General features: G+C 40.5%; 2 protein-coding genes across 5 annotated transcripts in view; one reads left to right on the forward strand and one right to left on the reverse strand.

Moving 5' to 3' along the window:
• Positions 1-16,548, reverse strand: part of MCPH1 (microcephalin 1) — a 266,528-nt gene that overhangs the window by 89,954 nt on the left and 160,026 nt on the right. The window lies entirely within an intron of this gene.
• The window catches only part of ANGPT2 (angiopoietin 2), a 55,366-nt gene that overhangs the window by 17,621 nt on the left and 21,197 nt on the right, over positions 1-16,548 (forward strand). For both annotated transcript variants that reach the window (XM_045879587.3, XM_045879588.3), the window contains exons 2-3: positions 12,298-12,453; positions 16,068-16,189. In XM_045879587.3, the coding sequence (XP_045735543.1) occupies positions 12,298-12,453; positions 16,068-16,189 (278 nt within the window). The remainder of the gene's footprint in view (positions 1-12,297; positions 12,454-16,067; positions 16,190-16,548) is intronic.

The following is a 16,548-nucleotide window of genomic DNA, read 5'->3' on the forward strand; positions in this document are numbered from 1 at the left end:
TCCCAAATTGCTTCGGTGTTCAAGAAAATTTGGCTTTTCTACATGTTATAAAACTAGTTCGACTTTGAACAAGTGAGGATGGCAAGCATGCAAACTATAAATTACATGCAGAAGTGGACCACCTTACTTCTGTAAAACTGGCACACACTCTGTCCTTCCGCTACCCCACCAAACTCACATCAGCCCGAGGCAACCACTGCTATCCCCCAGAACATACATCTGAAGCTCTAAGAGTGTCCCTCTACAGCACACTCTGCTTATAAAAGCCGTCAGCCTGAAAGCAGACGCGGTGCCAAACAAGCTGGCGAGAAACCGGGCTGTTTTTCTTAATGGTTTCCGAACTTAGGAATATTCAAGTATGTGTCTTCAGGAAGATCTTACATAATTACCAGTTCTTTTTGATTTACTGATTTCTAATCAACACTTCAAATCCTAGAGATCCCAGTTAAAGACAACAGATGGATTGAGGGAAAGGAGGAGAGGAGGTAGACTGAGTATACACCGTACTAAATGCAGGAGTCTATAAAGATGTTCTAAGACTGAAGTTAACACCAGTGATTTAGCAGTGGGATATACTGGCCAGCTAGGCATCACTCAGCTTCTCAAACTTTGGAATCAAACTGGACACTGCCACCCTCATTTCGAGTTTCATGCCGATTGTCATGCAATACTTGCCTTTTTGCAGCAGGGACCACCAGAAACCCAGCTTTGCACAGCGACAGAATCTAACAGCGCTGAAACTGTGAGCTACTTTTCTTCTCTGATACTAATTCTTCTAGATGGCTGGCAGCCATCTCCCATGGCTCCTATGGGTTTGCTGCAGGGACCCAGGGTGCCCTAGCAAACCGCCTGGGAACGGTGCTAATTTCTTCCACTTAATTTTTATGCTAACATAGCTCAGTGGGTATTTATATGCCTGTTTTACCAATGAGACACCTGAGGTTAAAAAAAGTTGACTTGGTAGCTAGTACGTAGTTGAGCTAGTATTCATACACAGGTGTGTCTGAGTCTCAGAATCTATGCTGGAATGACAAGTCCACAATCACAATAGCTTCAAGAATCACAACCTCTTCCCCACCTTCATCCAACACAAACAAAGCCACTTTATTTAGGTTTTTTTTATCAGGTTGCTCAAGCAAGAACTACTTGAATTGGTAAAACTCAAAATATGATCAAATTCAATGGACTAATTCATGGATTTCACTTTTCTCGGAGTAATTCTGTTTTCATTCCAATGGGCAATGGGTAGCACAACTATTCAGAGAATAAATCATTTTCTCCCTACACTTGAAGGCACTGAACTCCAACAAAATGCAACCCATGACTCAGACATTTATTTATTTATTATTTATTTTTAGACTAATGGGAACTGCATGAATTCTTTCTTGGTCTTCCAAGAGCAAATGCCTTTTATGCTTGATCCGGAAAGAATTGAGTTTCGGAATGTGAAATCACTAATTTACCTAACTGAATACTTTTAACCCTCTTTGGGCAGCTGAAACAGTTTAATCTATAGCTCTCTGCAGTTGCTGTGAAATCACTTTTTCAAAGTTCATTTCTTTAGGCGGTATTTAGGAACAAGCAGATGAAAGCTGCAGAAAGAGGTAAATAAAATCACTCATAGCAACTAGGGTCATGGTGTCACAGCAAAATTCATCAAACATTTCATTTCTACTATTCTTACCTTTAAAAAAAAAAAACCTCTTTCTTGAGGTCTAAAACACAGAAAGTGTATAAAGTATACAATTCTTAAATCGATAGATTTGTGAACTTTTAAAATATGAATTTAGTCAGGCAACCACCTCTGAGATTAAGATACAAAATATTTCTAGCACCTCAGAAGTTTCCCTCCTGTTCCTTCCCAGTTAATAACCTCGCCTGCACCACCACCAGCCCCCCACTCCCAACATCTCCCACCCAGAAATCATTATTCTGACTTCAGTCACCATCAGTAAATTTGGTCTCTTCTTGAATGTGACATAAATGGGATCATGTAGTAAGTATTCTTTGGTGTGTGGCTTCTTTTGTTCCATGATGCCTGTGACAGCATTTAATTTTAGCAGTAACCTATGTTATTTTTAAAAGTTAAATTGCAGTACATTAGCACATCAAATCCATCCCCAAGGAGCAAAATTTAGAAATCAAAATAATCATTCTATTGTGAGAAAGCAACTGGTGGAAAGTGTTCATTAAAGAATGTTCTTTAGCCCTTTTCAATCTGGTACCATATAATTGGCCACAAAACATATCTCAAGTCCTCCCGATTTGGACATCAACAGATTTTATATATAGCAAGTCAATATGTATGTCAGTATGCAAAGTATAACTCTATATGCCATATCTGTGTCTTCGTCCAAATGGATTCCTTCTTACACTGAAATTTTATGCAAAAATTACTTTAGGATAAGTTAGTAATTCTATAGAAACAGAATAGTGTGCATTTAAACTCCATATGAATCAGTAGCACCTTCATTTTAATGGCCAATTTTGTGTATCTAGTCTTACTTAACCATTGGAGAGAAAGCGACTCCCCCAATATATGAATGGCATGCCCCTGAAACAAAAGATTGAAATAAACTCCCTCTAAAAATGAATCAGAAACATCATCCCCAGAACTGGTATTTTGTAAAGAGAAGTTTGATACAACATGTATTTTTTAGGAGGATACTCTCTTATTTCAGGTCAGGAGGCCTTGGAAAACATAATTAGAAGCTCACTGATTTGTCCAAAGTCATAATCACTATTTGCAGTTCCCAGCTGAGACTCTGTTCTCGTGAAGTCAAACTATAGCCATCCCCAGAGCACTGTGTGTGTGGCTTTTGGAACAGTTTCCCTGGACTGCGAGCCACAGACAGAAGTGGAATGTGCTTAGAGCTCTTGTATGGCCTTCCAAAGTGAACAGCAGTCCCACTTGGCTGTCAACATTTCAGAGGTGAACAGTAAATACTTTGAAACATAATACACTTCTTATCAAATTTCAGATCAAGAAATGAAGATGAGTTAAAATTAGTTAAAAAAAAAAAAGCCATACTATTCTGTCTTGCCACATAATTTGGGCACTGAAAATTGTTTTGCTTTTGCTGCACTGTTTCTGATTAGAAAAAAATTCTACTGTTGATCAGGTTTTAAAATAAGTTGTTAACATGCTTAAAAATGCATTGCAGCTTTAAAAATTAATGTACAGCTTTAAAGATTAACATAGCCCAATTAAACAAATAATTTCTATTCTCTAATGTGAGTTAAAAAAAAAAAAAGAAGATTGATCACTTTGCTTCTGCAAAGCCCACGTAAGTACAATTTCTTAAAGTATGTGCACACAGGCCACTGAATCATGTGAATAAATAGGAAAATATGAAAAACAGATAGCTTTAAACACTTGTGAGAATGAAGACTGAACCAGAGGTCAAATTAGAGGCAATCTAATATTAGACTTGAGAAGAGGTACACTTTCCCTCCTAAATGGCTCAGAAAAGTACGAACTTCAGCTGTTATAAACTCATAAAATTAAAAAAGCTGCAGCTACAGCTTTATGAAAATGAGACGAACACACTTGCCTAAATATTTCCCAGGATTATTACTGCAGCAACTAGTGTTTGTGGTTTGGGTGGCTTTGTTCAGCTTCAGTGTGTGATGCGGACTGAAGCTCACACAGCCCTCCCCCACCATACACAGGACACTGTCACACTGTGCTCCCAGAAATGTCGAATCAGCTGAAGAGAGGATACAGAAGAATACTGTATCCCTTTATCCTAATCCACAGTAGAGGAGACAGAACGATGTTCTGGCAAGAGAATATGAACAGGTCAGAAGAGAACTATCGGCCATACTGGGAAAATAACCGCAGAAGTACATTTTGCTGACAGTGGGTCAGGGGTACATCATACACAGAAGGTGGGATACTTCATCGCTAAATGCTCATATAAATTAATCCAATGTACTCTGAGAGTCTTCCAAGGTTATCCCCCCAATTCTCTCCACCTTGGGGTTTGCTAGCCACAGGAGGTAAAGCAGCAAAGCTTGGCTGGAGGTCTGCTCTGATGTGCAGCACTCAGCAGGGCGCCCAAGGCCCAATGCTGAGACTCCCCAAGCATGCCCATCTGCATCCCCAAATCCCCCTCCCTCCCTTTCTGTGAAAGAAACAACACAGGCTTCCTGCCTCCTTATAAAGAACGAGTTTGCCTTGGAAGTATCTTCAAGACAAAAATCATTTAAATTCTTTTAGCCTTTTCTCTCCTTTCTGGGCCATCTAGTTTAGTAATTGTGACGGTGTACATTTATTTCATGTGAAAAAGAAAAGAAAGGGAAAAAAAAAAGCCTGCTCCATAGATGATCACACTGTCCCTAGAAATCTCCGCAGGATTTCAGCAAAGCCATAGGAATACAGAAAGAGACAGCAGAAAAAGAGCAGAGCAAAGATGGAAACAATCTTTGGGATCTGAATATTTCATCACAGAATTGAAAAAGTAACCCTGTTAACACCCGGTGGCACAGTTTTTTAGGTGAGCACAGGTACATCAGTGCCGTGGAGGGTGCTGGACCCAGCTTTGGGCCACCAGGGTATTAATCTTTACTCGGCTATGAGCTTGCGCTGGTGATCCAGGTCCTGGTACCTTCATTCAGAAAATGAGAGAGTCCAACAATATCACTGATTTCTAAAGCCTTTTTTCCCCTCAGCTTTGGACAGTTTATCATGCTACAGAGGAGTGAAAATGGATGGATATATCTGTATCTATCTATTTCCATCTCCACACATGAGGACATACATGTGTTTATAAATATGCATATGTCTATGAATATACACGTTTCAAAGGTACTATCTGCCATAGAAAGACACTAAAGTAATTTACTCACTTTATTTTTTCTCTCGGTGCACCTTAGTTTTAGAAAGGCAAGAACATGGTGGTTTCATTAAAAGAGAAATCTCCAGTTGTATTGTAGCCTAAATGCATCAATCTCATTCCCAGGATTTCAACTGCTCCCATTTGTAATAATTGATAATTCAGTTTATTTTATAAAGAGAATAGTTTTCTCTTCCCTTTCTATCTCTGTAGGAAGCATCACTACCACCTCCTAAGCTGAGAACAAAATACCCCAAGAACTAGAGCAATGCAAAAGTCTGCAGAATGTCTAACGTGTAGACAGTATTTGTGAGGTTGAAAGTGAAGTTCTCCTCAGTCTCTTTAGCTGCTCCAACCTTGTCAGGCTCCTGGGTTCCGCGGATGGCACTCTGTGCCTGGGTTTCTGGTCTCCAGCCACACCCCCCTCTCCAGCATCAGAAAGAGTCCATGTAGGAATGGCTGCTTTCCTGGCAGCTCTCCTCTGCAGCACCCCCTGAGCAGGAACAAGGTCCCCACTGCACCGGATTGCTGGTGCCAGGCCCTTCCCACCAGGGATCCCCTGCAACACGGGTCTCGTGTCACTCCAGTGAAGCCTCCTCCTCTGTCACAGCGGACCCTGGTCCATGACACTGTGGGTAGCAGGCACATGAGTGCTCTGGCCTCGGTTTTCTCCTCTGGAAACTAGGGAGTAGCACCACCCTGCTGTCTCCGGGAACACCTCCTCCAGCCGCTCCCAGGCCTCCCAGTGGCCAGCATCACAGACTGGGGCTCCCTGCAGCCCCCCACGCTGGCTGAGGATGCTGGTGCAGCCTCCCCAGAGCTCCTGCAAGCAGACCTCAGGTGTGGGAGAGCGGATGCCCTCGAGACTATCCCTGCCCAAAGGGACGGAGCCTTCCCTTTCTCGCCACAGGTGGAGGGTTCGGTGCTGAAACACATTTCTTACAGCTCCTCAGAAGGTTTTGTGGGATTTTTCACTGGTCGCCGCCACAGCGGTGGCCAACCAAGTCCACACGTTTGAACCAGCCTCAGCCTCCCTTCTTCCCTGGCCTGTCTTCCACGGCTGCTCCCTGGGACCACTTCCTAAATAAACTTCCTGCCACATGCCTTTGTCTCCGGCTCTGGTTTGGGGGAAACCCAAGCTAAGGCACTAGGAGAATCAAGTGAAATTACTATATTAACTAATTAATAAAGATATATTTAATATATACAGAAATATAAGATACACATAATATAATATATAATATTTATATATTCATACATAAAGAAGTTAATAGGTATAAAATCATTTTGCAATTGTAAATTGCTATTACCACTCTTGCTTTATATAAACATATACATCACCTTATAATATCTGCTGCATTTATGTGCTCCCTGCCTCAGGAGTATCTATAAAGTGTTGTGAGCCAGAGCACTAGTAAATAAATGGATAAATATATATGTACCTTAAGAACCCTCTAAAAAGTCACGCATATGTAAAATGTGACACCTTTTCCCATATGAAATGACCAAACTCAATTATGTTACTATATACCAGCCTCATTATATTTAAGCTAGCGTATATTTAAAATGACTGCCATTGATGGAAAAAACAGCCATTTTATCAGTAGGAAATGACTGGAATGCTTGAGGGGAAAAATACACTTTCTCCTTGGATTCTGGAGCGATGGTAAGGGAAACAAACAATGAGGCAAAGAGATGGAGTTTATGGGATGAAGACCCCCAATTAAATAACAAAGAGAGAGAAGTAGTTACATTCACAAATAAAAGCAAAGAAATACAGCTTGAGGGAGCACAGATATGCTGGTATTCAAATTATTTAAAATTTTATCAGTCACAGGAGCAGGGGGGCAAGCTATTAGCTTTAGCAAGGCACCAACTGGTGCCTGCAACTCTGTCTGTTCCTGATCATGTTTTCAAGTTTATAGTCCTCAACAAGCACACTTTCAGTCTCTTTATGACCAGTGAAAAGAGGAAAGGGGTTATCTAGACACAGTATCAGATAACAAAAAGTCACTCATAAATTATTAATAGAAAAAAACTGAAAAGGTAGAGCAGAACAAATTAGTTAATAGGACTGTCTGTGGAGAGAAAGGGCGAAAATTACAGACAGTCAATGGAAGGCACATGGCTTTGGTATGGACTGTTCTAGGCTGGATAAATTCAACTAGAGAATCAATATAAAGAGGCAACAGAGGAACTTTCCAGCTGACGGGGCATTTGAACATTATCTCCAATGTATGGGCAACATATTTGCCCACCGACTACTGCAAGTGTTTCAGAGGACAAAGATGTGCTTGAGTCATGCATCTCTCAGCCCTTCCCTCTTTAACCTCTGCATCTCTCCTTAAATACTGCTGAGTACATAACTGCTTAGGAAGTAAAATCTCTAGATTAAAACACACACACACACACACACAAACTTTATAAGGAATGGGAAGAAAGCCTATTCTGCCACTTTTCTGTCTGAAAACCTCAGGAGATGTTTCAGTTTTTTCATGACAGGGAACCAAGAACATTAGGTCAAAAGCTTTCCAAACAGAAAATCCCTGGATTTAATAATCTTGCCTCCAAGTTTTCAAGCTAATTTTAAGAGCACATGCTTTGCATGTTGTTACTAGGGGGTGTGGCTGAAGAAGGGCTACAGATGTCCATATCCCGAGCGAACAAGAACATAAATCTATAGTTGTAGGAGATTAAAAAATCAATGAAACAAGTACAAAATGGTTTTTTGGGATATCAAAAGGCAACACAAGAGTGCGGTGGAGATCTCTGAGGAGGGCATGCAATGGGGTAGGGTGTAACTGCAGAAGGGGGAAAGGGATCCAGGCCAAGGGAGATGGCAGACAAAGGTGGGAGGTCTGAAGCAGCCTAAGGGGTCTGGCACAGCCAGGAGGAAGGTGCACAGAGGAAACTAGGCTGGGGGATTGGAGAGATCAGAAGGAGTATGTGCTGCCAAGCGAGGGAATCTGCACTTCATCTGCACTTCATCTTACAGGCACAACCACGAGGGAGTAATGTGAGTTGCAGAGCGACCACAACACTCGGGGTGGGGTTGCCAGAGCACAGTTAGGGGCTGTGTGAGAATCCAGAAGACAGAAGATGGTAGACACTGGGCAGGAAGAAGGGATCAAGTCAGGAGGAATTACTGAGGTAGGAAAAAAACATCCTTTTTGGGGACGTGTGTGGGCAAGAGAGAACAGTTATAGTAACTTGTTTCTAAATTGCAATGCTAGAGATAAAATGTTTCCAGTGAAGCCTCCCACAATTTGTTAATTTCCCAGGGAAGTTAGAGCATTCAGAGGACAAAAACTAATTAATTAAAAGGTATCAGGGCACTGAGCTCTATTTAAAATAGAAAGGATCTCTCAACCAGGACTATATAGTTGGTACAGGACCAAGATCAAAATCTTGAAGTTGGGGATAGTTTTCGTACACTCTCTGTTTTCCTTTCCCCAGCCAATTTCAAGATTACTTTCCTTTTGGTTGAAAAAAATGATGATAATCTTGGTGAGATGAAAGATAGCAAGGGAAGCATTTTAATATGTAATCAATCTGCCATAGTTACCTTGCAAACAGACTTATTTTTCCTGTCAAATTTAATCATTCCAAATGTTGGAGAAGTAATCAAAACCTTCAGGACATATTTCACATTAAAAATATATATATATCTTTATGTGTGTTAAAATAGTTTACTCTGGTTGCTTGCACTTCAATGCATTGCCAACTTTTCTGAAAGGCTATGTTTAGAGTGCATTCTTTTTTAGCAAATCAAACCAATACTGAGCAACAATCCATGCAACTACAATGACAGTGATAGCCTTGAACTGTTCCTTGAATTTGGATAATTCACTTGAACTCTAAGGAAAGAGAAACAGCTTAAGGACTTTCAGTGCTTAGACCAATAATTTAAGAAGGGGCAAAATGAATGTCCACACCATCCTTTCAAACTGTAATGGGGACCTTTTGCGGGGGGGGGGGGGGGAGGGCACTTAGCCTAACAAATCAGAATCAGTGCATAATCATCTTCTGACATGAAGGCAATGTCAAACATTCCTGCCAAATATGAGTGTGTGAAGCCACCCGTGTGAAATGAGGAAGAACCCCGTCTGCTCCCTGGGGAGGTTCAAGTATCTTGGAACTGTTTTGAGAAGAGCAGCTAAATGCAGATGGCAAAGACAGAAACAGCTGTCCAAGGAGGGGGGGCGTGACACTGCCAATGGAGCTGGGGAGATCCGACCGATCTCACATCTTTCCTTGAATGAAGACTTCCTTATAGTAGAAGGGAACTGCACTGGGCAGATTTCTATATTGCTCGGTTTCAGTTCCAGGCAATAAAAACAAGTGATACTAAACAGAAATACATTCCAGAGCAATAAACTAGAAAGAAGGAAAAGGCAGGAATAGGGTGGCGTGGCGCCCGGGCTGAACTACCACGCCAGTCCTAGCGCACCCGCCTAAGATCCGGGGCGCCTGGAGTCCCTGGAAAGAGCGAAAAGAGGAGCAGGAACATCTGCAGCACGCAGCAAACATTAACTACGGTTACTGTGGCTGTTCTTGCTGCTATTGCTTCTGGGACTAAATATGTTCTTCTTTGTTGCTGAAGAGTACTCAGCTGTCACAGCACCCATTTCTCCTAAAATCTTATTTTCACTGCTTCAAGTGTGAGGGCACAAATCTTTTTGAGAATCAACACAAAAACGTCTACTTCTTGATATTTCTGTTTCTGTCCCACTTTCCTCCCCAAGACTTCAATTAGATACTGGATCAGTAGCATACAGAATTTTACTTCATTTAGGTGTATATACTGTATATAGATACCAGCCGCATACATACTATGTATATAAGATCTATACATCCCCGGGCAGCACATGTGTACATGTATCTGTAACTTGTTTCCATGTAAAACACTGACCACACCCACACATACATGTACTCCTTCCTCCTGGAAAGCTGAAAAACAGTGACTTGAAAGTATTTTCTTTTCTATTGTTTTCAAGCTTAGAAAAAATTATGGCAATAAAGTTAAAATTTTTTACTTTTAAAAATTGGGTCTTTTATGTCTTTTAAAGTGCTTGAGACTAATTTTAAATGGAAAGTTGACTTTAAAATGTCAAATTATAAATAAGTTTCTCATGTGTCCCAGCGGTTGTAACCACATTTGACTCAGTAGTTCTAGAATGGGCTGGGGGAAGACCGAAGGACCCATTTTCCTCCTCTAGTAAAATGATTTAGAGCGACAAAGGACTGAATCATTTTTATATAGTTAAGTACTAAAATCAATAAGAGGATTAAGACCTTTATTTATGCTAGTTTATAAATTATTACTTTAGAGTATGGACTTAAACCAAACTCCAGCTTGAATATATCTTGAATGAGTCCAAACTTCCCAGAATAAGTCTTTCTAAATATTATCTTTGCTGGGTGTTAAGAGTAACTAGGACAACTCCTCTGGATGACTTATACAGCTTTAACTTTAACCTCAAAAATTCTATTACTCCCATGGTGATGAGAGAGTGAAAGAGAGAGTGTGTGTGTGAGTGTGTGAACGAGAGAGAGACAGAGGGAAAGAAAGGAGAAATAAACTTCTGAGTTCTTATAAATTGCTTAAATCATAAAAGTTAAATTTTAAAAAAGCAGGGGAGGGGAAGAAGAATACATTAAGAAAAGACCAGGCACTAAAAAGCTTGAGCTAGTTATCATCAGCTAGTTAATACAGGCTTAACAAGGGTTTCAGTCTTCCAATTTTATGAAGTCTATACTAGAGGTATTTCTTGGACTGCCAAGAACTAGCACATGATTTCATTTTTGACAGTGGTATAATCTATTTTTATTCATATGGAGAAGGAAAGGCTTCGACTATAAGATTTTACAAGAGATCAGAGCTGCAGCAATTGTCAGGATGATGCTATCTGATCTGCCCATTGACAGGGGAGAACCAGGGAGTGACCATTAACCCTCAGATAAGTAGCAAGGAGGGAGATGAGAAGCACACAGGGGTAGGGACAGAGTCAATGGCAAGCAAGAAATGGAGGCAGTAAACCCAGAGTTCTAATACCAACCTTGAGACTTATTATACCACCCAAGACACAGTTTATAAAAACTGCGCCAACAAAGAAGCCCTTGAACTCTAGGGGAGAAACTCCACCATTCCTATTTCTCACTTTGACAGGCAGAAATACAGAACTGCTTCATAGTTAAGATTTTAGGAGAAACGATGTTTGATGACTGGCTCTATGAATGGTTTCTGTGCAGAGAATTACAAGTTTTAAGGAAAGGCATTATAAGCAGTTTTATAGTCATCTTTCAGGTATTCAGTTTAATTTAAAAGATTCTGAGTTATAACTATGAGGAAAAAATAAGGTTTTCTGTCCTTGTGAACTTGTAGTTTGGGTTAAGAATAGAATTGTGGCTCCTATCATCGGATTACCATGAAAAACAAAGAAGAAAGGAAATTACATTTTACGTATCCAAAGTTATGCATACACACAATGACTGTAAAAGCATAGCTGTTAATCCTTCAAACATTTCTCTGACCAATCAGAAACTCTATTCTATACAGGGGGACACTGGGCACCCCTAAAGTTAAGCAACATCCCTAGAGTCAAAGAAAAATAAGAGAGCAGGTGTCCATAGCCCAAAGCGCACATGCTCTTTCCCACACGCCTGGATACCCTACATTTATACTTAGTTGTATGATTTTACTGTCAAAGATAATAGGTATCTGTACCTATAGCAGTGACATGAGCTTCTTCACTCAATTGTGCCGAAGCTAATGTTAAAATGAGTTGGCATGCCCACATACCCGGCATGTGGAGCGATAAAGTCCTAGTGTAGGATTACACATTTGCCTGGTATCAGGAATAAGGAACTTGTGAAAAACGCACACACGTTAGGAAAAACTTACTAGGTCTAATGTGTGCTGAACAAGGTAAGAGGCAAGTCGGGGGGCGCTGCAGAACGTGAAACTGAGGGGGTGATGCTGTGAATCACGGGGTAATCCAATGGCGAGCCTTTCCTCATGCTCTATCTTACACAGTCTTCTCCAGTCTCTATTTCAAGAAACCACAAGTCTGGTATGTGGGAGAAATAGTGATGCTTCTTAATACCAAATTGTCCTTTCCTGCCTAACGAGGACAGAGTTGCAGCTGGACAGAATGCCTGCTGACGGCACCCCCCTCTGCCCACCTCTGAGTGGGGGCCTCACCGCCTCCCATGCCGGCCACAGCGTGGGCTTCTAGAGGTGGCTGTCTCCTACACATGATGGGACCAAGCTGCTGGTTTTAAGTCAACATAAAACCACACTGCATTGTACTACTAGCGATAAAAACACAGCAAGATTAGAGCAAGGCATGGGTCTTCTAACACATTTTTTTTTTTAAAGGAAAAGGGAAAATACTTAGGAATGAGGTTTCTGACCATTTGACTGATGACTGTCTTTCTGACACATGTTCTTTTCTAGCTTGAGAATTACATCCAGGACAACATGAAGAGAGAAATGGTAGAGATGCAACAGAATGCGGTACAGAACCAGACCGCTGTGATGATAGAAATAGGAACAAACCTACTCAATCAAACAGCAGAGCAAACACGGAAGTTAACAGACGTTGAAGCACAAGTAAGTAATGGAACAGAAAACATGTAACGGTCCAGCTAGATTAGTGACTAGCAAGAAATCAGGATGCATGGTTACCTAATTAAATAGTGGAAAAATGAAGAAAGCTCGACGGTAGCAGGAGAAAAAAATTGATACGAAAATAAGAATTTGCGGTTAGATAAGAATTTAAAATCAGTAAATACATTTTCATCTTTTTTTTCTTAAAGATTTATTTATTTATTTTAGAGAGGGGGGTGGCAGGGGAGGGGCGGGGGGGGAGGGAGAGAGAATCCCAAGCAGATTCCCCACCGAGTGTGAAGCCAGACATGGGGCTCGATCCCACGACCCTGAGATCCTGACCTGAGCTGAAATCAAGATTTGGACGCTCAACTGACTGAGCCGCCTACGTGTCCCCATTCTCATCTTTAATACTGAGGTTAAATTACATTTTTTCTAACGGCATGTGAATCATTTCATATGATGCATACTCAACAACTACAAGATAAATGCTCCTCTGCTTCACTGGGTATCTTTTGGACTCTGGATAAGTCCTTAACTTTTTTTGTGTATTTGAGAAATGAAGGCACTGAAGAGAGTGCAAGGAACTTTGTTCTTCAATCTAACTTTTAAGATAAAACCAAATCTCAAAGAACTGTGAAAACAATTTGTGGTATGAGTTTATAGACAAAGCAGCAAAGAGTTCACACGCAGCAGCCGCTGCGGTAGAGGGCTTACCCATCCGCAGAAGGCTTCGAGTCCCCTGATGGCTCTAGTCCCGCCATTAGCCGGGGGAGCGAATCTGAGCAAGGCACTCAGCTCTTGGGGGCCTCAGCGGGTTTAACTATAAAGAGAGGGCTGGGTCTTACAACTGGCTGCTAAGTGCCCTTTTAGCTTTCAGATTTTATGAGCTGCTGATTAATAGCAGTAGGAGACAGGAATATGAAAATAACAAAAGAATAACACCAAGACATTAAACATCAAAACACTGAAACAAGATTAATCAAGTCATGCCAAATGACACACAACGTGTGACTGAGTAAGAATAGTCCAGGGGTGGGGGGGCACCTGGGTGACTCAGTCGGTTGGGCATTTGACTTTGGCTCAGTTCATGATCTCAGGGTCCTGGGATCCAGCCCTGCCTGGGGGTGGGGGGCGGTTACTGCTCAGTGGGGTCTGCTTTTCCCTTTCCCTCTGCCCCTCCCTCCACTCATGCTCTCTCTGTCTCTCTCTCAAATAAATAAAATCTTAAAAAAAAAAAAAAAAGAATAGTCTGGTGGGGAAAAAAGGACTATTGGTGGAATTTATTAAGATGCTCCCAGTTCAAGTCTCTTCATTGGTGAATCTGCTTTCTGGTTCCTAACCCTGGATTTTTTATAGGCTTATAAAGTTAGTACCTTCCTACTCTGAGTTGTAAGTAATGCTTTAATAAAAAAGAGGGAGAGGAAGAAAGAGAGAGAGAAGATTTAATAGTAAATAATTTCTATAATGTATATTCCTATATGCTACTTCAGCTAAAAGAAATGCCAGACATCAACAGAAGGGGATATGAGGTAAGAGAAATGATAAGCCTCTCAACTGAAATAAGATCACGTCTAGAATGGTACAGTTATTCTTTCATTGTCCCCCTAAGGACTGTTGGATAAAGTAGGGGAAACAGTAGGAAAGTGGTTGGAGAATAAAAGATTTTTATCTGAGACAGAATAAGAAGTTACTTCTTTACCAAATCTTTCCACAATATTGGAACAATGTAGGAAAAATATAACTACATTACACGGCGGATCACAAGATATGAAAATTGTAATCTCAAGAGGTGATAAAAGATACAACTTTTAAAGTAAATGTATCAATATATCCACAGTTAATTATTAAAATAAATTATTGATGTTTAAGCCACATCCCCCACCTTTTGATAGCAAAACTAGTGGGAAATCAAGCTCATCCAAAAAAATGTCTGGAGAGTATAACAGTTCTTATATTTTCAGACAGTGGTAATCAAGACACAATAAGACATAAAGCAATGCTGTAAACTGTTACTACGTCCTGTGTAAGGCAGGCTTTCCAGCTTTCATTTAACTTTTGTTGGGTCACACGACTTCTTTAAAAAAAGTCTATTGTGAAACTAGATATCATATGATCTGTGATAACAGGAAAACTGGAAGGTGACTGGAAAGAAAACAGCCTTTAATGTCCAGCTAAACACATTAAAATGGCTGAACCTAAGCAAGGACATCAAGGGACCGAATTATGCACTAAATCTACTGTGTGAAATGGGTTTAAATCCAAACATAAAATTTTCAGATTAGAAGATTCTTGTAGCCTGTCAGAGCGAGAGGCTATTCAACTGGACAATGAGGGATAGGTGGAGGTCTGATACCTTAAGAGACAACAGACAACCACCTGACCTGGATAATTTAGATAGTCACCTACAGCTGGAGGCCTTTGGGAAAAGTGATGGAAAACATTGCCATTGATCCTGGGTCAGTTTGGACCTATATGCCATCCTCCCCACCTCTGGCCCACTGTGCTCATTTTATAGCCCTTAGGAGTTGAATAAAAGACCCCAGTTTCCAGTTCATTTTAGCAATAACCAACACAGAGTATTTGGGCCCAAAGAATATGTAGGCCAAATCTATAGTCCAGGTGTTAATATTAAAACCCAACCTTTCTGCTGGCCAATGCCTTCACTCATTCATAAGACTGTTCATGGTATGAACTCATCCTGCTTTGACTAAGGACAGGACTATCCCTAAAGCTGCCCAGTGGGACCTGGCCAAGCCTTTTATGAATGACACAGACCCTGAGCAAACAATGGTTCTTTCAAGGACCCTTATTCCTGGGCAACAATTCTGCCTTACACTTACACGTGATGTCACGTCCTGAATAACCATGACCCAGAGGATGTGAGTAACGGACTCTTCCTGCTAGAAGGCAGCCAAACGCCAAAGAATTCATCCTTAAATTTGTTAGGGAACAGCGATATTGCATGTGGCGTATGCCAGAGAGGCCCACAGAGTAAAACTGAGCTCCCACTTCATAGCGATGTATTATTGTTTCTTAATTGGTCAATATGATTTTTAAAATTAAAAGAGAGAAAGAGAGAAATGGAAAAAAAAAAAAAAAAGGCTAAACAAGTGAATACAAACTGGGAAATGCCGGGCTAAAAATGAGCTACGGTTTTATAGAATGGAAGCATGTGACTTCTAATCATGTCGTCTACTGATAAATAAGAGAACAACACTTTGTTTTGAGCGGAAGCAAAACCTTTTTCATTTATCAACAACTTCTGATGTATTAAATATGACCATTTTATACTCCAACTTGTCTCACTGTGTGAAAAGAAATGCTAAAATATGGCAGGACAAGAAGAACAGGCTTATATTATTTGACACAAATACCACTGTCCGGAACCATTAAACACTTCCCAAAAAAAGACACGGTGGGAAAAAAACACATCCTGATGCAATCCAGGACTTCAAGCCTTTTCTGAAAATGAAGAATATGCCAAAATAAGATACTTGGGTAAATAAAAAAAAATGCTTTAGTTATGTTTTCCTATAATTTAGCTGACTTAATTAAAAGGAAGTTATATGTAACTTTAAACATGACAAATAGGAATTTTATTTTGTTACATTTAGGTATTAAATCAGACAACAAGACTTGAACTTCAGCTTCTGGAACATTCCCTTTCCACCAACAAACTGGAAAAACAGATTTTGGATCAGACCAGTGAAATAAACAAATTGCAAGATAAGAACAGGTAATAAAAACACAAAAAAATGATAATTCAGAATTGCACACTTTCTAGATCTGAAAGCCTATTTCATGTGACTATTAATTATAAGCATGGCTTCCAAAATGACATATTTCTTAATGTGTAGTATCAGGATCCAACACCTCGTGAAGGAAAGGTAGGGAGGGGTTTGGGAAGAAATATGGAAGTAACCATGTCTTCTAATCCAGTCTTCATTTTTTTCATTCTTTGGCCCCTTAAAGATTCTCTTCCAGTGATTCCCCAAACTCTGCCTCTAATACTGCACATTTTAATCCACGACAAAAGACTGCCATTGTCATAGAGTAAAAGTAACACTGGCCTAGACATTAATAATTCCTTTGCCT

This window comes from Mirounga angustirostris, unplaced genomic scaffold (assembly GCF_029215605.1).
Source record: "Mirounga angustirostris isolate CCGP_5_RB_7025 unplaced genomic scaffold, mMirAng1.0.hap1 SCAF_2, whole genome shotgun sequence".
NCBI classification, from domain to species: domain Eukaryota; kingdom Metazoa; phylum Chordata; class Mammalia; order Carnivora; family Phocidae; genus Mirounga; species Mirounga angustirostris.